General features: G+C 36.8%; 1 protein-coding gene across 5 annotated transcripts in view; it reads right to left on the reverse strand.

Moving 5' to 3' along the window:
* mask (multiple ankyrin repeats single KH domain) overlaps window positions 1–25,187 on the reverse strand; it is a 127,537-nt gene extending 102,350 nt beyond the window's left edge. For all 5 annotated transcript variants that reach the window (XM_083141543.1, XM_083141539.1, XM_083141540.1 and 2 more), the window contains exons 1-5: window positions 24,839–25,187; window positions 9,693–9,837; window positions 5,504–5,657; window positions 4,587–4,731; window positions 1,649–1,796 (exon numbers count right to left, since the gene is read on the reverse strand). In XM_083141543.1, the coding sequence (XP_082997669.1) occupies window positions 1,649–1,796; window positions 4,587–4,731; window positions 5,504–5,657; window positions 9,693–9,837; window positions 24,839–25,036 (790 nt within the window). In that variant the 5' untranslated portion in view covers window positions 25,037–25,187. The remainder of the gene's footprint in view (window positions 1–1,648; window positions 1,797–4,586; window positions 4,732–5,503; window positions 5,658–9,692; window positions 9,838–24,838) is intronic.
* Between the last annotated feature and the right edge of the window lie 237 nt (window positions 25,188–25,424).

The following is a 25,424-nucleotide window of genomic DNA, read 5'->3' on the forward strand; positions in this document are numbered from 1 at the left end:
CCATCGCTGTTTGGTATGGTTCATAGGAATGAAATCAGTACTGTATACGGATGAATACATTGCACGTTATTTGGGCATATAGTATTATGCATTAAAGAAATGTAGTATTTACGTATAAGTGGTAAAAATGCTCTAGGTTAGGTACAAACACTATTCTTTCTTTGCACAAATTTATCTGAATAAACATCTTGTGTGGAATTTAAGTTTTCTTTCTTGCAAGCATGAGAAGCATGTTGGTGCAATTTCAGGAAATAGTGTTATTTTACTTGTACTAATGCATAAGTTGCCTTTCAGATGGGGGGGTTCTCCTCGAGCTTGCGGGAATTTGAATTAATTGCACAGGGGCGGAGTGTTCAAAAAATTCAAACACAAGGTTGTTTCTTCTTATCTGTGGGGTCAATTTTTTTTGTGTTTGACATTGATTTTTTTTTTTTTACTTAATGCTTTTATGGAGTGATTTTGCCAGAGCAATTCGCAATGTTCCGTGACCGTGCATTGTTTGACGAGTGTGTCCAGAGTACCGTGGTGCGAAATTTTGAGTTGGGAGTATTAGGGACTGGGTCATTGTAGGGCAAGTGTATGAGGACACACAGGGACAGGAAAGCCTCGTTAGCCTAGTCTCGTCATAAGGATGAGCCTAAAAGAAATGGAGAGATTAAACGCTTTAGAAATGGAAAACTGTTTGTTTTATCAGGAAGCATTTAGTACTGTTTTACAGAGAAAGTCTTCAAGTTTGTGACCTGCACTTAAGTTTGTTTTCGTGACTTCAGCATGACATGAGCATCCTTGACGTCAGTCAAGCAATATGGCCACCAGCAGGTAGAAAAGGCTTTCCGTGTGCTTTTGATTTAACACCGCCCTGCCACTTCTTGTGGGGGATACATCAAGGACCGGGTGTTTGTTTCTCTCCTTCCTACAAGTGTAGACGATCTTTAACACATCACAACAGCTGCTGCAACTGTTGACATGCACATGCTGACACGTGTTTGAGAAGAACTGGACCTGTCGTGTCACAAAAGGATAACTCACAGAATATTTGTAACCTAGCCATGAAAACTTCAGGACATACTCTTCCAATCATGTTAAGTATTTCAGCCATGTGATTAAAACTCTTGTCTCTGTAAAACTTTGAATCAAGGGGTCCCGGGTTCGATACCCAGTGGAGGCACAAGTGGTTCAGATGCCACTTTAAACTGTAGGTCGTCCCAATTAGCCTTACTGTGCATAAAGTAGACTTAAAACACCAAATCAAACCAACTCTGTAAAACTTTGAAACTGTATTTCTTTTAGGCTCACCCTGTATAATGAGGAAAAATATAAAATCTGGTTTCCACTCTATTAAAAACCTGAATTGGTCGGCATTTGAGTGTTCGAGCATTAGAATCTGTGGAAGGTAGTATGGATTCACACTAATTTGAATAACAACTTACAAGTTTCAAAACATTTTTTCAGGCTGAGGGAGGATGAAATCTAGAAGTCATTTCAATGCTTGCCGAAAGACAAACGCATTTTAATATTCTGATTATTTTTTGCTGAATTGAAGAGAATGCTATTTATTTGCTCTTATTGTGAGATTGGACATTACCTGATGATTACTGAACTGAAGAGAATGCTATTTATTTGTTCTAATTGAGAGACTGGACATTACCTGATGATGACTGTGCATTAACATCAGCTGTATGGGCAATCAGAAGACGAACTATATCCACATGACCTGCTGAGGCAGCCTCCATCAAGGGAGTACAATCTCCCTTGATACCACGGTCCTCAACATTTGCATGCATGGCTAATAAAACCTGCAAATACAAATTACACACATTAGAAAATATCACCGTTTCAATCCTAGTTCTAGAGACATAAATGTGACAAAACACTTGACCTGCCTAATCCTTTCTTTCCCTTCCTGGAACTACTAAGTGCTTTTTTTTTAACGGCTGTTGTAACACCAACACAAAATGTGAAACAGCATGCTGTAAAGTTCATCTTTCCTATTTTGGAAGATTTCAGGTACATGTTTTCGTCACAAAATAATATAAAATTAAATAAATTCTAAAAAACATGAAATTTAGAGCTTATTTACTGACAATGTTTTCTGAATTAATCTGTGAGTTATGCAAAATCTCAGAAAATTGATTAAATCTGCCGTACATAGTTGAGAAGCAAAAATAGGCCCCTTTTACACAAGAATAAACTTCATACTCTGATGTGCCTACATAAATGTGCTATAAAAACAAAATGTTTTTTTGTGTGTAAAAAGAGGTTTTAAAATAAAATTTAGGATTATATTCATCATTTTAATACCGTAATGGCTAGGGAGACAAATTTATGGTAAATAAAATCTGAGGAGAGTGGTAAATAAAATGTTTGATCAGTGGTGGAAAAAAAAAAAATTGGCACAAACACTAATTTCATCATGAAAGGAAACAACATACAAAAGAGCTATAAATTGATAAACTACTTCATTTTTATATACTGTACACATACACAAGTACTTAGCTGTCCAACCAAAAAGAAAACATCAACACAAAATCACTTCATTTCTAAATTGCATATCTCAAGTGATTTATTCATTGTATGTATTTAAAGGATATCCTTGCTGTCCAACAAATAAAATAATCACTACTGCACATACACAAACACACGTTGAAAATCACATGATGATAAACAAAATTCATTCATGACTGAACACAAATGACACCATTGTTTCCCTTGATGTGCGGGAACAGACTAATCTTATCGCTGCTACAGCTAGCAAGTTCAATGAAACTGGAAGTTGAGTAGACATTCGGGGGAAGAAAGGAATGCAGCTTGACAGGGAGCGAAGTTTTTGAACTGAGATTATGTGCATGAGAAATCCCAATTTGCAGCGTCTTCCTGATGTGATCGAAGATAACACGCTCTTCAACTGCAAGTGGTAGGAAACTTGAGGCAAACAATTCATTATAAATCGACAGTTTGCACGCACAACCTCGATTGCCGGTTTTTGCATGTTTTCTACTTAATTTGATGATATTTCATGGTTATTTCGCAAAAAAGCACACATTTCGCAATACTTTGCGTATAAAACTCATACATATTTCATCATTGGGGTGTAAAGTTCAAATCACAAACCCTGACACCTTCTGTAAACAAAACCACCTGTATGCAGAAAGCATTGCAAACTCATAGAAGTAAAATAATCCACACGAAAATCCAGCTTTGTTACAGGATTCATTACGTAAGGTAAAACAACAGCCAATTTGTAGTATGGGATACACTGCCACAAATGACGTCTCACTTTAAATCCAATGCTCTTTCTTTTTTTACTTATTGCTTCACCTTTATGGTTAACTCTTTGCACCAGTAATCATTTCCCATAAATTTGGCTTCTTTCTTGCATGCGAATTGAATGTATTTTACTTGCATTTTTTTAGACAAAATGATATAACATGGTAATATACGCGTATATTTCTAAGGATGATATAGATAGGAGTGTATTTGAAATTTGTTTGTAGATTTTATGTAAATTGTATCTTATGTAAATAAAATATATAATGGGCCATAAACAGCCATATGCATGGCTGTAAGTCCAATAAATATATTGATGATGATCAAAACAAGACAAAAAGTTCGTAAATTTATTGCGGTTGGAAACTTTGACAAGCATCCTAATAACGATTTTTGTTCTGCCAAATATAGTGCACTTCGTAAAATAACTTGGTGGCATGGCAAGGCAAGGTAAGTGTGAACATTTTGTAGTAATATGCATTGTAACTTTCAATGAGCTTAGAGATTTGTGTACATAATGATATTTTATAACATTGGTTATTTTCTAAAAATAATCATGTGAACAGCAAGGAAGTAGTGCAACTTAGTAATATTGCCTGACTTATCCTTAGAAAAATAACATGCTGAGTTCTATGCGTGCGGGAAAGTCTCCGTGTTCTCCGAGCTTGTTTTCAAAGCACCAGCAAGGACAGCCTTTGAAAAGGGGCGAGAAAAAGATTCTACTCAATATTTATGTAACGTTCTGTCAGTGGTATCCTGAGAAACCAGTAAATGAAGTGGTTAAGTTCGTATCTCAGTGCAGTGGTGTGTCAGTGTCGGCAGTTTTAAGGGTTATGAAAGAGAGAATGACCGGGAGAGTAACAATGTATGCGGCTGCATATTCGTCTGATGTTTTGAGAGCGGGTTCTCACATTCAGAGGCTCTTATATAAAATGAATAGGTGCAGCGAACTATGAGAGTAACAGCAGATGATTGTGGTCATGAATCAGCTGACGCGGAGTGATACATCGAATAGGTGAGAGCGTTTGTTTACAGAAGGTCTCAGGGTTGGTGATTTACACTTTAGTTACGTGCAGAATGTTCAAAACTGCATCTTTTTTTCATATTTCGCGAATCGCGAAAATTCAATGTCCCTAGTAATGGCATTTTATATACTGCATTTGATCCCAAAATATGCCCAGTTTTGGTACCTAAATCTTGATCTTTTATTCACCATAAATGCGTGGCCCTATTCATAGAAAATCTAAGCGGACATGCAGACTCATATTAATGTTAAACTGAACAATATTAGTTCGACACTTTAATATACGTCTACATACCTGAGCCAACTCGTAGTAACCTGCTGAACAAGCCAAGGACAACAAACTTTCGCCTTCCTCGGTTGTCTCGTGAACACTTCTTCCTTCACCAAGAAGCTTCCTTACAGTGCCAACATCTCCGTCACTGCAAGCTTCGACCAAAGATCTGGAAAAGTAGCCACACAAATTAAAATTTACAACATTATTAAGTAATTATTGTTTTTTATTTTGCTTGCAATTCCTTTATATTATCTTATATGACTTGCGTACGACATTGACACAAAAAAAATATTTGCTGGCTCGTAATTTGTCATGCACAGCTTCAATGGGTAAAAGTTACACAATTTTACTTTTATTACAATATAATGTTAGTGTTTCTAATTCAGTGATGTTTTACTAAATCTGGAGAGCACACTGCACTCGAATCCAATGTGACATCAAACATAATGGGCACTTTAATTTTGGTGACCAAATTTGACCCAAAAAGGTGCACTTGGATTTGAATATTTTTATTGAAAAGTGGAAATCACCAAGTGTTACGCACAATTAAGAAGAAACAACCCACATGCTTAGCTATTTTATGTTAAACATGTTGCCGGCTGAATGCTGTTTTGTCGTATCTCCAGCGATATGTAACATTTAAAGCTTCATGTAGAAAAAAAGGTTTCATAAAATAAACTTCCTGTAACAGAGTAATTAAGCTAATAATTTCTAAATGTCTCCATCCCGTTAAGTGATTTATTACTTTCAGCAAGATTGACATCTAGCTTGCAGCTTTATTATTTCTACTTCAATGAAGCTAGTGTTAACCTCAGTATGCAAAGTTCTATGATTTGTGTTTGCATCAGGCAAAAGTATAACCTATCATTGTAGAATATCATCGTGTCCGTATCAAAACCTTCGTCTCTCCACACATGAAAAAAAAATCAACAATTTACCTTGTTTCTGCCTGATGTCGTGGATTCTCTGTTCTCATACGAGTCAAGGCAGCTGCTGCCTCGTCTAATGCACACGACACACTAGATGTCAAACGCCGAAGTACTTCTGGGTCAGCAAGATGCTTCCCATCCCCAGTTGACAACTTCCCAATGCCTGCAATATACAAAAGAATAGCATGCATTTTTATATATAGAGAGCATGAATGAAAACAAGGGTGGTCAGAAAAGAAGAAATGAGAAGGAAAAATTGTTGAGTTGGATTATTTAAGGGCTGAGCCGATACCACTGGTATCAATATCGGAAAGTATCTGTTGGAGTTTATCTACCGATACTAGTCAATACTTTTCTAGCACTTTGGTATTTCACAGGGTCTGCAATAATGTTGCGCAACACTTTCGCAGAGTTCAATTATCCTGGAAATTATGAAAAATTCAAACTTTTCCACTTTGCACCAAATTTTGCACTAAAAACTTAATTTTGTGATTGCTTAACATTTATTTTGATATTCTGATATACCGTATTTACTCATGTATAATGCGGACATTTCTCCAAAGTTTTTGCCCCGAAAAAGTGTAGTGTGTATTATGCACAGAATATTTTTTTAATGTTTACAGAAACCTATCGTGGTATATATCGTTGTAAAGCTTGAATTCTGTAGTTTCTGAATATGGCAACAGTATTCCATTCAAGATGGCGACACTTTATTTGCAATGCGGTTGAAATAAGCTCATCACAAAATGAATGAACGTTCTGATTTTTGTGGTACTTTGGATGAAAGAAAAGATAAGGAGAACGAAAATAATAATAATAATAATTAAAATGTACCAGGTGGTTACAATTAAAGTGACGGTGTTCAGAGTGGTACAGCACGGGCTGTAATGAGAGTAGCAGTCTGAAACTTCGTAGATATGATAATGAAGCAATGCGCTCGCGAATTATGCAAAAAAAAAAAATAGTTCCAATTCTCGCCACCAGGGTAAAAAATGGCGCTGTAAGCAGTCAAAACGTGGAATTTTCCGTAACTCTGACGTCAAAGTCGGTGACATTGCCTAACCATTGTGTGAGCTCCCTGGTTGTTGTTGGTGACGCTTGTTGCTTTTTTTTTCCTTTAGTGATGTGAATGTTCGCCGAACATTAAAAGTTTGATTTTTCCCGTGTAAAAAGCAATGGCTATTGCGAAGAAAGACCGTGCACTGCTAGTGAAGTTGTTTTACCAGAATGGGAGCAATAGTAACGCTGCACTGCGGAAATATCGCCAACAGAAAGGGCTGAGAAGAGGGCCCATGTCAATTAATGGGCTGAAGAAGATGATGAAGAAATTCGAGGAAACAGGTGAATTGGGTGTTGCACCAGGGAGAGGAAGGCGGCCCATCCCCGTGGAAGTTGTGGACGAAGTTGCTGTAGCTGTAGCTGACCGTGCAGCACATGCCTCAACTTCTGCAACCAGTGCTAGAGCTGTGGCACGTGAATTGTCACTCCCCTGGTCAACAGTTCGCAAGGTATTGCGGTGCATTTTACACTGGTATCCCTACAAGATTCAAATTGTGCACCAATTGAAACCCCTAGATATTCCACAACGCCGTGAGTTTGCCCATCAGTTTTTGGCACTCATGGAAGTGGATGACATGTGGCCAGGGAATATTCTGTGGACTGACGAGGCGCATTTTACTCTGGTCGGTACAGTGAATACTCAGAACTGTCGCATATGGGGTTCCACTCGTCCACATGTTGTGCAGGAACAACCATTGCACTCAGTTTACGTGACTGCATGGTGTGGGTTCACTAGCTCCTTCATTCTTGGTCCGTTTTTCTTTGAGGAGATGACACCTCGAGGGCCTGTTAGGTGTACAGTGACATCTGCACGTTACAGGGACCTCCTTGTGCAACACGTGATTCCAGCTTTGCAAGAACGGAACTGTGAACACACCACCATTTTCATGCAAGATGGGGCAACACCACATGTCGCTCGCCACGTGAAAGATTTGCTGCGAGAAACCTTCACTAATGACCGCATCATCTCTAGGCAGTTTCCAGATGATTGGCCTTCCAGATCCCCCGACCTTAATCCATGTGACTTCTGGCTGTGGGGATATTTAAAAGATCGTGTCTATCAGGGACATGTCCGGTCTCTGCCTGATCTGAAGGCTAGCATACAATGACATGTCGCTCAGATTTCACCAGACATGCTGCGAGCAACCGTCGACCATGCCGTGTTACGAATGCAGCATGTTGCTGAATTGGGAGGCCATATTGAACAGTTCTTGTAACCATAGTTCCTAATAAACATGCCAGAGCCATTGTTCTCATGTGTTTGATCTTTCCTGCCTTTTTCCTGTAACTATACCACGTTTTGACTCCTTACAGCGCCATTTTTTACCCTGGTGGCGAGAATTGGAACTATTTTTTTTTTTTTGCATAATTCGCGAGCGCATTGCTTTATTAGCATATCTACAAAGTTTCAGACTGCTACTCTCATTACAGCCCGTGCTGTACCACTCTGAACACCGTCACTTTAATTATAACCACCTTGTATTAGTCGCCAAATAATATGACACATATGGAGTGTGTAAATGCCTTAATGGAAGAAATCTTGTGCTGCAAACTGCTAGTTTGAGAGTTCTGAATGTGCCTCCTATAAATGTTTCATTAGTCATAGAAAAAGTACATATTTTGAAGTTTTAAAGAGGAAATGAGCAAAACCACTTATAAATATTTCAAGGCCATGTGCTACAATTTTTCACTTTTTAATGTATGTTCTCCTCTTGGTCCACATAGCAACAGGTGACTCATTGATAGGAATGATGTCATTCACTGTTGATCAGCATAGCAACAGCTTTACAACCTACAACTAAGAAAGCCATTTCTTGAACCTGGATTGTATTGCGCATTATATATGAGATATAATTGTTTGTCACTTTTCCCTATCAAAAACCAGAGTGCGCAATATACACGCACGCACATTATACATGCGTAAATATGGTAATCCTTGAATATTGTAAAGCAAATTTCTTGGTAAATTGATGCATGTAATTGGAGAAGGATATTTACACACCAATAATAATTATCAATCATTTTTAACAAATTTTTATTATTGCAATTTTCAAGTGCAGGTATTGGTGGGAATCGGTAAGAGTAAGTATTGGTATCGGTATTGATATAAAGTGGTATCCGCTCAGCCTTAATTATTTTACTTTGCTTTTCTGCCACTTTTGGCTAATCATAAATTATGAGGATGAATGGCGATAAGCTGAAATTGATGAAAGTACAATACAAAGATATAGGGACGACACAACATGAGTCCCACAGAGGATTATACTGGTTGCAAGTCCAGACGCCAGAGCCTAGTTAGTCTGCAAATGCAGCTCAGGGTGTACTATGTGGAAGGAAGATTGACATTTGGGTGCCTTGAGAAAGGGTCACTGAAGAAGAAAAGAATAAACAGAAGTATACAATATACAAATTCTTATTTTCTTCTCTTTAATATCGTAGATAAACTAGGAATGTTAAAACTTAGGAAAAGAATACAGTAATTTCTGGAGGCTACAGAATATATTGAAAGATCTAGAGCACATGGAGAAAAGAGCAGGATTTTCTGGGTCTTCCACAAGATGGAAATAAAATTGACAAGTCAAACTGAAGGGAGACAAGACAAGAAATGTAAAAGGGCAAGTAAAGATGAAAACAGATACTAGTGATACTTTTCATCAATTATCTTATTTTAAGTTGAAATTCACAGGATATGTATGGATCTTTGAAGAAATTGTATGATATTAAAATGTATCAAAATGTAGTGTAACTCAAACACAAATGCAAATTGGGTGCCTGCTTACAATATCGGCATACTTCATTCTGTACAAATGTGGATGCAGCAATAATGCAGGCTGCACTTACCTTCCAACTATAAAGGAAATAGTGAAAACTAACCAGTGCTAAAGCTAGCTGAAACACCAGTTAAAAATGAGAACATATATACAAAAAATTATCTCAATCCGTTAACATCAATGCCCCAAAAATATTATTTAATGGTTGGATTTCACAGATATTCCGAGAAATTTAAAAGAAACTTATAGATCATACATTACTGAAAAGCAAGTAAAAATATAAACTGATTTTTCAGCTACAGAACCTGCTCAAAAAACAATTTGCATGTTTTGAAATTCAATATTACAAAAATATTAGTAAATCTCACCAGCTGCTTCCAATAAAGCTTCCAATCTTGCTTGTGTTTCTGGATCAACTGAATGGTCTGTATCTTCAGATGCAAGAAGAAACTTGGATGTTTCCAAACGGGCGTCTTCATCCAGATCTGCCTGATCTATTACGAATGACTCCACCTGAAACAATAAATGCATCAAGTTAATACTACCAGATAACAACATACTGCAGAGTTCTGCAATATCAAGACACAATATAAATTAGGGAGACCATACACTCAAAGTGCAGACTTTTAAATTATTCAATACCCAAACATTAATACTATCAGTAAATCTCAAGAGATAATATGCAGTAACTTGATAAAATTGTAAGAAAATTGAATGACCAATTCTAAGATACATCCACAAAAGCCAGATATCATTTGTTCAGGCCTCCAACTGTCAATATGGGTTACTTTCATATCAGAGTGGCTATCACCTAATCTAAAAATGTAAATAATTTCCAAGTTAACCATGATGTAGTTCCAAATTTCCAAAGCTAACAATTTTATGGCATAATTTCTTTTTTTATAGCATGTAAAAATGAAAAGCACATCAGTTTCTGGAAGGTCATGGGTTAAGTTCTGGAATTTGAATCTTGGAGACACATAAATGAGCAACAGCTTCAATTAGCAAAGAAGACTGGTCTATCTCAAGTGCCACCAATGATTGAAGTGCACAGACACAGACTGGTAGTCTAGAGGCCAAGTAGGGGTGGAAATAAGGGAAACAGTTTCCATGAAAATCCACAGCTGCTAAAACGACAATGCCAAGAAAACAAGCAGCGATAAGTAAGCTGCCACTTTTAGCTATACATGACAATGAGCACGGATGATGATGATGAAATTGATGAAGGGACATTCACAAAGAACACCCATGTCAAGGCTGGATTTGAACCTGGGACCACTGGTATTGTAGTTGTTACGTACCCAAATGAGTCTGATTCGCGTGAGTGATTACAAATGCTAAACAGAGATGGCAGCAAAAGGCATGCAAGACAGAAGATTGCTGTAATATACATGAATGATAGTGTACATAAGTTCCAAGATAGTTTAGGAAGATGAACAATAATAGAATATGGTATAAGATAATATAGAAAATATATAAAGATAAAAAATTATTAAAAATACTTGTAAAATGTTGGAGCAAATTGAGAATGCCGGAAGTATCTTCAATTGCTTTCAAATTCGGCATACTCACTACTTTTGGCCTTGTAATCACGAATCTGCAGTTAAAATTTGGCGGTTATGTCTAGAAATTGCAAAATAAGTCTAAAAAAAAGTGGGTCCGTGAACGGAGTAAACACCCTTGATTTATGAACAAAACAACTATTTTTTCAATGATCAGCGTTTCAAAACTATGTTTACGATCACCCTTAATTTTAACTATGCTTGCCTAACCTAACCTTACCGTGAAGGGTTCGTGTGGCAAACATGTTTTCCATCTTTACGCAAGACACCATTTTCTCACATGCAAATGAACACACCATGCAACGGGTCTCACTTATTGCACAACACTTGAGCAACGTTGTGTTATGACTACAGTAGCAAGACCGTTGTGTGGAAAGGAAGAAGTCTTCGGTTTCCATATTAGTGTATGGAGAATCACAGCGGTAATTGACAAGGTTATTTTGCAATTTCTAGATGTGACCGCCAATTTTTAACTGCAGATTCGTGATTACGAGGCCCAAATTATTGAGTATGCCGAATTTGAAACCAACTGGAGACACTTCCGGTATTTTCAATACCAATGAAACATGTACTCATATGTAAATAGATACGAAATTTAGAGAAGTAAAAGTATCGATATAAATTTGGGTCTCGTAACAAATTTTGGGTTTGTTGGATTACTACGATCCCCTTTGTGGAAGTTTTGATACATTAGTGGTGGCGCGTTCCAGTTGCGACCCACAGCACTCTGATGCGTGTTTCAGCCGTTGCACTGAGTCTACACTTTTGGTCGTAATTACTAGTGGTGGCACATTCTAATAGACGTCCCAAGGTGCATTACTAGATTGGACTTGATATTAGCTATTGGAAGAATAAAAGGCAAAAACTTTCTGGGACTTAGTGGAAAGTATGTACAAGTATAGGACAATTAGTAAAGTGAAAGATTCGTGATCAATAGATCCCGATCCAGAAGGAAGTCCAAGTCAAGACTCAGATCCCAAAGGAAGTCCACACAAGTGTATAAAGGGAGAATAGGCGATCAATTGTGAATGTGAAAATGACGACAAATGATTGAGAACTGGAATTTTAATGAAGAATAGAGCAATTGAATTTTTTGTAAAAAATCGATTACTTCTATATAAATATATTCTTGTGTTAACTATAATCTTGATGAAAAAAGAAAGTTATAATATAATCTTATTAACTGTCTCCATTGGAAGGCTTGTTGGCTGGTTTCCTTTCTAAGAGAACCCTACCCCCTGAAGATATTTAGCCGTGGTATAATATAAAGGATTGCAGCCAAAAGAAGGTTGCTAAATGAACTGTGCTAACCACCCAACCATGGAGGCCAGCTTGACCAGTTTGATTTCGAGTACAGTGTAAAATGGGTTACTGTTACCTCAATTCAATTAAACGTGGAGACATACTACACCTATACCGAGGAGGTGTGTGGATGTTGAACTAGTTCAATCTCACAAAATTCCCTATCACTGTTCCCTGCATGGAATTTTCCCAGGAATGTGAAGCCAAAAGATTACTGGAAATGGAAAACTAGTGACATAAGACAGGAAAATCTCCATCTGGGCCAAGAAGATCGCTGTTCCAACGAGCACCTGTAGACAAGTAGAGATAGAGGCTACTGACCTCTTCAAACCACCACGTGCAAGGAGAATTTTTTGTGAACTGAAGCCAAAAAATGAAAAAAGTGAAAAAGGCCAGGACTCTCTTTCTTCGAGTTGAAACCTAAATCACATTGGGGAATGTTACAATAGAATCTGTTTCCTTGGAGCACAGAATTTTTATCCAAGACCTATCATCTGTGTGGCGTAATGAGTGAGTGAAGTTATATTTTTCTGGCAATGGTCTACCTAAGAGTCTCACAAGGTAAGTCACGATGAGCAATTTGGCAGCTCTATCTATCGAGAAAAGCATTCTTCTGAAAATGAAAGAATGGTCAGATGAAACATTTTACGACACCTTGAAATTTAAGACTGACTGATTTGCTTTACTTTGCTTTTTGTCCAACTTTTGGTTAAATTGCAAAGGTAGAGATGAGTGATGATATGATAAAATTGGTGAATGGACATTCACAAACATCCATGCCCGGGACAGGATTCGAACCCAGAAACCCTGGCATCGTAGCACCATGTGCTAACCACTCCACCATGGGGCCTGGCTTGAAAATTACGAAAAAGGAGAGAAGAATGGAGTTACTGTTCAAATAAAGTATTCAAGGTAAGAAATATAAATTATATTTTATACTTGCATGTAGGCCCACAAACATTTCACTATTTTTTTTATAAATAAGCTTGAAATTTTTCAAATCCTTTCCTTAATGTTGTTCTTTAAATGATACATTTTCATAATAATTTGTAAAACTTAACCCCAAAAAAAGTAAACAAAGTGAATTGCAGTAGTATTTTAGTGTAATGGGACGATATACAGGGTGGGAAATAACCTTTTGCTAGGGGTCCACAGTAAAAAGTAACAACAATTAAGAAATTATGGTAATACCAAATGTTTACTACGACAATTGTGGTTACAAAAACAAAATTAAAAGTTAGTATGTCCGCCGTTTGCTTCTCTCACAGCACGAAGACGATCAGGGTAGGAGCTCAGAAGATTCGCAAACAGTCCGTATTCCATTCCATGTCACTTGTGGACTTGTTCCAGATGTGCAAGGAGTGTTGGCCGGGAATGGCGGTCCGGTCCACGTTCCACTATCATCAAGGACTGTGTCCTTCAGAATAGCCTCAAAGTGCTCCGCTGCACTCAGGTCCGGTGATGCACCCGGCCATTCAGAACTGCTGAAGAAGTCAATGCCACTTTGCCGAAGAAGGTCTTGGTTTTAGCATTTGCCTTGAAGCAAGGTGCTTTGTCGTGAACTAACTTTTAATTTTGTTTTTGTAAGCACAATTGTCGTAGTAAACATTTGGTATTACCATAATTTCTTAATTGTTGTTACTTTTTCCCGCATACCCCTAGCAAAAGGTTATTTCCCACCCTGTACAAAACAAGCATATGTTCTACATATTTTAATACTCCCTCTGTCCCATAATTATAGTCCAGTATGCCAAAATGGTGACTTTTTATATATGTTCTTTTGGATACTTGATCGGCCAATTTGTACTGATCCTTGACTAATAACGTTGCATGACTCATTCCCGTGTTTAATTTTCTACTTCTGTATACACCAATATCACAGTTTGACTATCGGACAATTATTATGGAACAATAAACGAAAGTTTACCGGACAATAATTATGGGACAGAGGGAGTATTATTTTTTAACTTTATAATTCAAGGAGAAACATGGGCTAGTTTACTTTTGGACAATTGCTCAATAGGGAGAGGAATTCTTGGTCCACAGAAAGAAATCACCTTTGTTTATTTTTCATCTATGTTGACCAATGTAGACAATCCCTGTTTGCACAAGTAGTAGAAAACTGCAGTAGTGTGCATGGGGCATGATCTGATAACACTGAGAACTCAATACTCTTCCACAGTGTTCAAATTGCTACAGCAGGCAGGGCAGCATCTACTGTGTGTTGGTGGGGAAACTGTTGGATAGGAGTGAGTCACATGATCAGCCAAATCTAATTATGTTTGGCTACCGCTTTATCCATTTTTATTTGTGCTATTGATTATGCACAAAATTCAGTGTTTAATTGTGGAATAGTATGATTAACTATAGACTAAACGCATGGCCATGAAATTAGGTGGCTCGCAGAAGTTGCCACGTCGGAGAACAACCATGTGTGTTCGGAGGCTTAAGAGAATGAAAGATCTCATTATAGAGTTGGTCTTTGTAATCTCCATGTGATACAAAATGATAGTATTTGCTCGAAAGGTTAGGGATAACATGAAAGTGCCCCAGAAAGAGGTCGGTCTGATGCTTGAACTAGACAATGCAGCCCGGTTGACGTTGCTACACAGTCCATGGGAACCAGCGACTTTTGTTCCGGTCTTGCTTAACTTTTTTCATATGTGGTGCCGGCGCAATTCTGCCTATGTTCATGGCCGTGCATTTACTGTTACATAGTCTACAGGTAATCATACATCATAGTTACACCTGAATTGGATAGCCTGGGTTGGAAGAGTTTAAAGAAAAAAAATACTGTATGGATGTGCCAAACAAAAAAGTCTGAGAACTGGTCCTTCACACCATTGAAGTGTATTCATTTTTTTGCCATTTTACATGGAATGGTCATACTTTTATCATTTCCACTGGATTAGAGTGAAAAGTATAATCAAAATAGGTACATCAAGATTCAATATAATACCATGTGCTAGATTTTTTGATTTTGATTTGATTTATTTTACTTCGCTTCTTGTGCCACTTTTGACTAATTTGCAAAGATGGGGATGAGTGATGATATGATGATGAAATTGATGAATAGACATCACAAACGTCCATGCCCAAGCAAGGATTCGAACCCGGGACCCCTGACGTTGCAGCATGATGTGCTAACCACTCTGCCACGGGGGCTGACCCATGTGCTAGAGATAGCCTCTCTAAATCTTTGGGCTTTATTTGAGCCAGACAAGTAGCACTGTCATTAGCCCTCTTGACGTTAGGTAAAACTATTTTGTATAATTTGCTTGCAATGAAGAGTGAAAATGTAGACAGCAGATATTATTTTGCTCACAGCTTTGGTGAAGGATAAATTCACAGAACATGAACAGCAGCTATTACATTTGTTCATCTTGTTTATAAGAAGTCTAAATAGTGGTAAGTATTTAGAATATTCCTTCATAGGGAAACTTCCTTATCTATACCTTTACTGCTCCAGTTGTGGCCTCCCATTTAGACAGAAATCTGACTTTGTCATCATATTTTCAATATCTGTGTCAAAGGTCATCTGCTCCAAAGTTTTGGGAACAAAAGGGAGTTTTCCATTTTTTTTCCAATTACACCCTGACCGTCTCCCTTGCTCCACTTAATACCTTTCAATGTCATCATAATGCCAAATTCAAACCCTTATGCTAAAATTGATTTTTCATCTGAGCAAGATCATTGGAACAGGGAGAAAATGTCCAGAAAATAGTATATTATGACGACCCTCAAAGTTAAAAGATCACAAAAGAGCATGGGAATAATTGGTTCAAAATGTATTTTACTTAACTCATGTTTTATTTTAAGGGGAGAGGGACAATTTCCCACAGGTTCTTCTCCCTTCAGCAGCTGCCAATCACTGATGCCAGCTCCGCTCTTTTGGAGCCAGATCTGGCTCTTTTATGCACTCGTTTGGCTGTGAACTATGGCAACCGCCCCCTGCCCCACTATGATGCCATCACTGACTTTGGCTTAAAGAGACAACTCCTGTCATAAGTATACATTTTGCACATGACGTGATATTGTCATATCGGCTACGTCGCCCTCCCCCTTACATCCCCAGCTATTTTTCTTTATAGCGCCTTGGCTGACGTGGAGAGGACGTAATATTGTTATCCGGGAATACTTTATTTTCGATTTCATACGACCATTGGTGGATTTTATTGAGATGGGTGATGCCATCGGATCTAGACGGTGAAAACTAAGAACAAATTGCCATCACTTTAAAGCTAACTGTAATAACAGCACCCCCTCACCCACTCATTTCATACCTACAATTACCCCAGGAGGCACTTTATCCAATTTCGTAAATCTAGCTCCCTGAAAGTTTTTACTCCGTTTACGGTGAAATTTAGCTCGTTTATGTGCATCAGGTTTGACAACACTGCCAAGATGGCTGCAGGAGGCAAGAAGAAATACAGTGCTCTTATGGAAGTATTATTTTATTTGTTCTCTTGCGAATATCAAACTTCTGATGGAATAGAACAATATATCAACAGAAAAAGGACAGACGGAAGTAGTAATTGACAGCCGGAAAAGTCGAAACTTCCATTCGATTAGCAGTAACTTTAAGTTGATTCCTCATAAGCAATACATGGGTTTCTGAAAATTCTTATTCATCATATTTTTCAAACATCGTACCTAGCTTAATAATCAACTTTAAAGAACACTTTCACTTGCAACATGTGGAGAAATTCATACTCTATTGAACGCCAGCTTTTTTCCTCAGTGGCACTGCCCATTCGGACGATATTGACATAAATGCACAACTGGTGCGAAACTGTCCCTCATCCCCTTAAGAGTAAGAAAATTGGTTTCCTATCTTTACCTGTGGCTGAGTGTAGGCAAGTTCTTTATTAATGAGTCATTCCATACGAAACCATCCAATGGTGGTTACATGACCATTTTAGAAAAAAATATCATTTTTAGTACATACGTTTGTACGTGTTTCTAGATATCAAAACCAATGTTAAAAAAATTCCTGTTGTCAGTTCTCATGGGCTGCCATTTTTCCAACATGGTGCATGGCTTCTTTTGCTCATGTAGCAGTTTACAGAAACATTAATTAATATCTTAAAAACCATTAGAGCTAGAGACCTGGAACAAAATTCATTTTGTAACTAATGAAGTATACTTTCTATGATATTCAAATATCTTTGCTCAAAATTGCATACCAAGCACGAAAATTATGGTGGAAATTTGGATAAAAATGGTTAAATAATTCAATTTTTAAGCCAGATTATTTATAATAAAGGGGTTTAGTTTAAGGCTTTCTTTTATGTGTGTAGACCTAGTTTAAGGGTGTTGCAAATAAAATATCAGGGATTAGAAATGCAATCCTTTTTTACAGCATGGTCTTCCAACATGGCCGTTTATGTAATTTTGACAGTTTTCGGGGTTAAATATCTCAGATGGATCCTCATGAAAAATTCTGAAATTTAGCAAAGGAAACTCTGCATGAACCTAACTCTCAGTAAAAATCTCAACTTTTAGACAACTCATTTGGTCAATATGAGGTGAGGTAGTGTATTTGACGTTACAGACAAGGTTAAGCTACATGCATACCTAGAATAATTAAGCCTTTTCTATTTATATTACAAAGTTGGGTTAAAAAAGTCTCAGAAAATGTAGTAACACAGCATTTCTAATACTGCACTTAACAGAAATTGAAATTGCAGAGCATGCATCACTGTGTACTTCTATAGACTGTAACATTATCAAGAAAATCCATGTCCCTGGAGAGCTTTTGGGTACTTCGTTTTAGAAAGTTATATCAATCAATAATTTCCTTCATATTTTTTTGAACACAGTAAGTGACAACAGTGAGAAAATTCCAGACAAAGAATCATCAGGTCAGTTAAGTCCATACTATGATTGAATACTGAATGCCAGGCCTATCAAATCTGTCATCACCTTACCCCAAGTACTCAAAACATCACTTTTTCTCTATATATCTAGATTGATTGTCGATTTGCTGCTTTAAGTCCACTTTTTACAGGAAGGCTACCCAGGACTGGACCTACAGTTTAAAGTGGGATCCGAACCACTGTGCCTCCAATGGGTATCAAACCAGAGACCATTTTATTACGAGACGTTACCACAAATCCATCAGAGAAGCCTTCCATATATCTAGAGAGAGAGGGTGGGGAGTGAAGTACCTTCCACTTCCCTTTCTCTATGGGTGGCTTGGGGTCAGGACCAAGAAAGAAAGTAGAAAATGAGGGAAAGACAACAGGGAGACAGAATAGAAAACTAGCAGAGAGATAGAGAGAAGCGAAGGTGGCTAACCCCCACTGGTCAGGTGAGAGCCTTGGGGCTACCTGGGGAGATGCCTTTCTCCCCTTTTTTTATCTAAAAGAAGAAGAAGAGAAAGAAAGAATCGGTCCCTTTTTGTTAACATTTTGAAGTTGAAATTGAAAACCTATGCTGTGTGTTAACTGAACAAGACCAAGCACGAAAAAGTTCAACAATTGCTCTCTCTTCTTAGTTAAGTGAAGTCTAAGTTTTGATAGTAAACACTTGTCCACAGATAGAAAGTAAAAAAACCTGTTCCAAGATGCTGGAATCATCTTCCAACAGGAAGGGCAAGTCATTGGGGAATTGAAGTATATGTATTGTGAGCACAATTGGCATTAAAATATCATAATATTGTCCAATTTTGTTTTCTTTCCCTAAAATTAAAGAATATACAAAGAAAAAAAATCTGCATTCAGAGGTCACAGACCAAAAATTTAATTTTGGCCAGGATGTCCATGCATTTGAACCACTGTGCTTTGTAATTATGTGAGAAAATGATTGCAAGGTTGAAATTAATGAAACGTTCAATCAAAATTACTCACTTAACAAACAAGAATTGCCAATATATATATATATATTACTGATAAATTAGCATTTTAAAAGTGAAATTAGGATATAATTTTAAAAAACACACATTGCCCCCAGCAGACCCTATATTTATTGAAGTCAAATACATTTTATGAAAACAATGTTTTCATTTCCTAATCGCCATTTACACACTAAATAAGGGTGACCTGGAAACTCAATGTCAAATAACACAGTAGGTATTAGAAAAAAAAACGAAGGTCTCAAACTACAATATTTTAAGTCTTCCAGTAAATAAAGAAAGCCGATGGGCTACTTTGTCAGTGTAATGATAGTTATTACTTTCATTAGGTTGTCCCATGCATATTGCATTGTGACATGAAGGCACATATGGGATGCTTGTCATAATGAAGGTGTGATCAACACACTCCAGAAACCTTCACACACCCACTGTCAGTATTGACATCTAGTTAGGTTACCTATCACAATTGCTTAAGGCCAAATATTTTTTCTCTTACCATTCCATTCTGGTTTGATTTGTGTGACCCCAGTGTTACCAGTTCTCATAAAATCACTGAAAACCTTTGTTACTTAAATGTTAGTCAGGTGCATACTTTCACACAGAGTAACCAGAAGTCATCTCATTTCATTAATTTGCTTCATTTTGCTTCGCATTACTGCCACTTCTGGCCAATTGCAAAGATGAGCACGACTGATGATATGATGAAATTCATAAAAGGACACTCACAAAGAATGCCCAGGCCAGAATTTGAACCCAGGACCACTGGCATAGTAGCATGCCATACTAACAACTCTGCCACACGCGCCAGCTCATCTCATTTGAAGATAACAAAAGAATCATGCTGCTATGACTCTTCATAACAGAAGTAATATTTTTTTCTAACCCTCTATTTTACCCCAATGATTATTTCTTTATTTGACAATGATTGACTGTATGGTGAACTGACTTCTATCTAAAAACATGTCAATAGCCATTAATCTATCCTATACTATAAGGAGATACATTTGGTTAAAATTCATTATTGTATGTGCATTATACATGACTTCTCAGATAGCCTATAGCCTACATAAAATTGTAAACTGAAGAATCCATATGATAAAATGCAGAAATCTTTCATGAGTGACATTAGTTTAGACACCTTGGAAGCAGTATACACTGCAATGGATCAGAGTTTTAAGTTAGACCTTGATACTTAAGTTCCAATGTCTGGGCACCAAAATAATACAAAAAAAACAGTAAAATCAGCGTGAAAGGAATAAATACCATGTACAAAATAATAGATAAAAATTTGAGTTAGTTTACTGTTCTATAAGGCCATATTAGAAAATAAGAAACACGCTATCGCAAAGTTACATTCTAAGAAGAAAAATCACAGCCAAGAGATTTATATCTTTCCCGGCAGCCATGGGCTACTGAAGTAATCGAGACTGAAATTGCAGATGGTGTGAATTAATCTGACAGGAGCTGGAAGTGTTCAGACTATATTGGATTTAGCAACAATCTGAAAGACTGCTAATTTGTTATGAAATATTCCTTTTACTTTTCAAATTCTTTATTGTACCAAGACTGTACGGTTGCCAGAGCAAGACAAAGAAGTTCAGTCACATTTTGAGACTCATCGCTTAATCTTAAACCCTTAAAAAGACCAATGAAATATATAATTATGAAAGCTACCAAATCATTGACAACCTAACCCCACATTTTAATTCAAATTTATCAATGGTTCAGGCCTGCTCCATGTACTTTTTTAATATGAAGCTGAAATTGTTAACTAGGTTGTAAATTGGTAAATGTGCAATTCCATGAAACATATCAAAGACTTGAGCACATGATACTGACCAATTGTGGATTTTATTGTATTATTTTTTTTTAAGTTCATACTGCTATAACAGAAAAACATTTCATCCATCTCCCTGTTCTGCATAATGTTGAAAACAAAAGATACAAGTGAATACTTCAAATTAAAATCAAGCTGGCATCAGGATAGAAATCATAATGAGGGAACAATGAATTCATTAACAGGCATGTTTAAATGCTGCCAACAAAGTGACGACCTGTTCGGTTTGTGTATTGTTTACAATAATTGTACAAGAACAAAATTTAAATCAATGTGCTATGGCTTGTATCTACGATATTGTGATATTAAGATGTCCACAATGGTGAATATGTTCGGTTTGAAGCAACAAGCACTTAAATGTAGTTTTGGCCAGTTCTTACAGGAAGCCACTTCAGATGGGGAATGTCCTCGCGCAGTGAGAGGACTAGAGGGGAGGGGAGGGGAACATGATCCCAGTCTCCCAACAATTATCAGCCTCCCCCTCCCTACAGTCACCTCTGATAGATGCATGATAAGAGGAATCTTACCACCTCTTAATTATTTTATGGTACCACCACTGTACCCAGGTTCATACTAATGGTTTGTCAGAAATATTTATCACCTTTTCTAAAAAAATGCACAACTTGTCCCACTCCACTACGTTTCCATTGTATGAAATTGCATATATGAGTAATTTATAACATCAAGTTAATAAAAAGTAATGTTCATTTCTAACTACCTTCAAGGGACACAATTTTAAGAAGCAGCTGGAGGGCATAACAGTTCTATTAAATTCTCAGAATTAAGCTCCAAAAATGTAGAAACTACACATTTCTATTATTGAAATATCCACCATACCCCAATGCCTGCCAATTCAATACCAGCTACAATATTATATATTACTATTCATCTTCTCCCAAACACTTAACAGCACAAACAAATGCCTTCTACAGGCACAAAGAACTCGCACAGCTCACTGTTTACATGTCTACTTGCTACAGTTTCATACGTGGAACATTTATGAAAATGTGTTTGGTTCACATGATAGCCAACAATCATAAGGCTCAGGAATTTAACATATTACATACAAAATTAATTCAAACCTACATGCGCAAGTACTGGCAATGCATGTTCCAGGGTGGTTAAAAATATTTTTTGATGATTTTTTTTTAATTTGAAAAAAAAAAAAAAACACTTAAAATTGCTTCTATATTTTTTTCGCACCATATATATGTGTGTGTGTGTGTGTGTTTTATAGAAAGGCTTTTTCTGGTAAAAGGCCCTGTAAAATATTTCAACAGTTTGATTAAAGCAAATAAACAATTATATGGAAATATATATTTTTCTGTTTCAGATACTGGATATAAGAACACAACTATAATAACGCTAACGGTTCCAATTGTTTTACGATTTTGTTTTCAAATTCTTCTAGCAGGAAAGACTAATTATTGCAGAATTTTGGCAATCATTGTCATACAATGAACCTTCATTAAAGTAATGAGCACTGTTTGTATTTCGAAAGAAAGTTACTTATGTTGACATGTGTAAGTATCGTAGACATGTGGGAATTAATGTAGAAGTAAATCAGAATCTTTAGGGACTTTATTTTAATGCTAAGAGAACCAAACCTAGCCTGCCTAATCTAACTATGAAAGCATATATTTAACAAAATCTCAACTAATCGCTAAAACTCCGCAGTATGTGTTAATAGTAAATCGAAATTGAACCATGTTAAAATTGCATTCGTAGCATGATGAAATCACAATAAAATAAAAGGAACTTGGGCCCTATTTTTGCCTGTAAAAAATTATTGAAATTTAAATTAAGAGAAATTTTAGTGTATTTACAGTTTACCATTTCCTTTCATATGAGCTTCACCCTATCAATAAATATAGTATGTTTCCTTACTTTCTTAGAGCCTCATAAATATCATTAAATTATTACAAGATTAATGTACTTTCAGCAAAAGTGATTTTCATATCTATAAAATCCTCATGTTCATTACTCCATAAATTATTTCCTTAAAGCGACTTAAATCAGTAATTTTCTTTTCCCCCAAAAAATCACCTGATTTAAATTAATCCACCTTGGCATGTTCGCTAGTTAACTTTTCTTGTCAACTGCTGAAATCAGTGGGTTTTTTTGTTAGTTGTTCATGATGGTAATTTGAACTTGTGTCAAGTTTTAGAAATTTGATTTTTACATTGATATTATCCTTTGGTCACAGCATGGCTTCCCCATCATGTTTCTCTCATCTGGTAGAGTTGACAAACAATGTATCTTGGCAAAGTGCCCAGTCATGTGTGTTTGATTTCATTAGTTTCATGCTTATGGCACCAAAATTCACGCAATGCAATGCATAGCTGCTGTTTCAACCTACAATATATAATCTTGCCAAATTCTACACATCAATCTTTGTAATCATCTGGACAGTACGAGTAAGAACCTTCAAATTCCCTATGACTGAAAGTTGGGATCTGTGCACGGCATTGCAAGTGAAGAAATAACATCGGGGTCAGCAGGTACACTAAGAAGTTAAACAATTTTGTTGCAATTTTAAAATAAATATCCCACAGTTGTGTTTGGTTAACTGTGTCAATGAGGATGAAATATAAGCAAGATGAAATAAATGAAGCACAAAGGAATGCCTTATTCTTATCAGGACTCAAATCCAGAATATCAAGCATGACAGCTCCCAAAATTCTCAGCTACAGAGGTAGTTACCAAACAATTAACTCATGAATCCCTCGTATTTCAATATTAGCTGGCTGTCTATTCATACTTTCAGAGTTTTCAAAAAATGCAGTACTTTGTAGCTTGGTGCTCCGTAAATGCACCAAAATGTGACACACACAGACAAATACATGGAGAGTGCTTTGGTTTGAGTTGGTGTTTTAAGTCCACTTTGTGCACATTACGGCTAATCGGGACTGGACCTACAGTTTAAAGTGGAATCCGAACCACTATGTGCTTCCACCGGGTATCGAACCCGGGACCCCTTGATTATGCAGAGTGCTATTTGAAGGGGGAGAATGAGGGGAAATTCCACCTCTGGTTGCTAATTTTTGGCACAAGAAAGGAACTACATTTATAATTAATAATATTCAGATGTTGGATGAGTAGCTGCTGGAATTTCTTTCAAATGCTACACGGAGTGTGTGTGTGTGTGTGTGTGTGTGTGTAAATAAACATGGTGCTTTAGCATAATAAAATATGATATACTACAACACACAATATTATAGTATTAAAAACACCATATCTGTTTCTATGATATGAAAGCAGTAGACAGTGGGTTATTTACTGAACATTCTTTCTTCCATTTGAGCTTTTTTCTTTTAAATGTGTCCGTTTTGATACTCATATTTGCAATAATTCAATAGCACAGCATATGAACCTCAAAGAAGAAATGGCATTTTAGAAAAACTGATCGAAAACTGGATATACATTATTATTTTGGTAATTTAAGCTGATTTTTGCAATAAACCACGTCCTTAGAAACATCGAGATGGAATGTAAATTTTAAAAACATTCAGTGCTCAGATATCTTCTTCAGCCTTTCTTAATTTTAATTAATAATTCAACTTTAAACAGGTTTAATATGTAAATCAACCCTTATCCCAATTTTTGGACAAATTCTTTTAACTATCTTTCGTCATCCTATTTAATTAGGACCTTAACATACGCTCATTTGCGATTCTATGCCTTATTGTTCATCATAAAAAAACTCGCTTAAATTTGTCATCTACATCAACGAGACTGCTATACTTCATTATGCACTATACAAATCTTCAAATAAAGTTTCTGTCTTGAAATTACGTAAAAAGACGTGCACATTTTATTGCTCAACTCTCACATACGATACAGTTACCAGGAACATTACTATGCCGCAAGATGTCTCTTTTGGAAGTTCATTGAAACCTCGTTTCGTTAGTGGCCATGAATACAAGAGCCTGGTACACCAAAATATTGTCATCTTACCTCAGAATCGTCTTCCCCTTCACTCTCCGATGAATCAGTCATAAATCTTGGCTGCAACTCCGAATACGTCTCTGTTTCCGACTTCGTAGGGCTCGAGTTGGAAGATAAGGGAGTTGACGATTTTCCTACTTCGTGTTGCACACTAACTTTCTCAAGTTTCTGGCTATCCGACGTAGAGCCTTGTACTACATTCTGCATTTTTAACCTTTTATAAGAGTAAATGTCATTTATACGCGTTGTTTATCTCCTTGCTTCCACTAAATACACAAAATTCAGGTGAAAAATCCTTAACAATTACCGTCATTCAACCAAGTTAACACCCGCCATGTCTGGTGTGCCCGCAAGGAGATCCCGGATGAAGGAGCGAAAATAGCGACATCTAACGGAAAAACGCGAAAGTACAACGATTCCCAAATAGAAGTAGTTTGTGCTGCTATCTATTGCCAGGTATTTTAAACAATTGCAGCTTACTCGGAAATGAAAGGTCATGAGAACCAAAGAAACATGCAAGCTTCAAGAAAAAAATGCTTACATGTGCTTAGCTATCAAAGTAATATAAAATATAAACTCTAAAAGTATCGTTCTA

The sequence above is a fragment of the Lepisma saccharinum genome, chromosome 20 (assembly GCF_977018435.1).
Source record: "Lepisma saccharinum chromosome 20, izLepSacc3.1, whole genome shotgun sequence".
NCBI lineage: Eukaryota > Metazoa > Arthropoda > Insecta > Zygentoma > Lepismatidae > Lepisma > Lepisma saccharinum.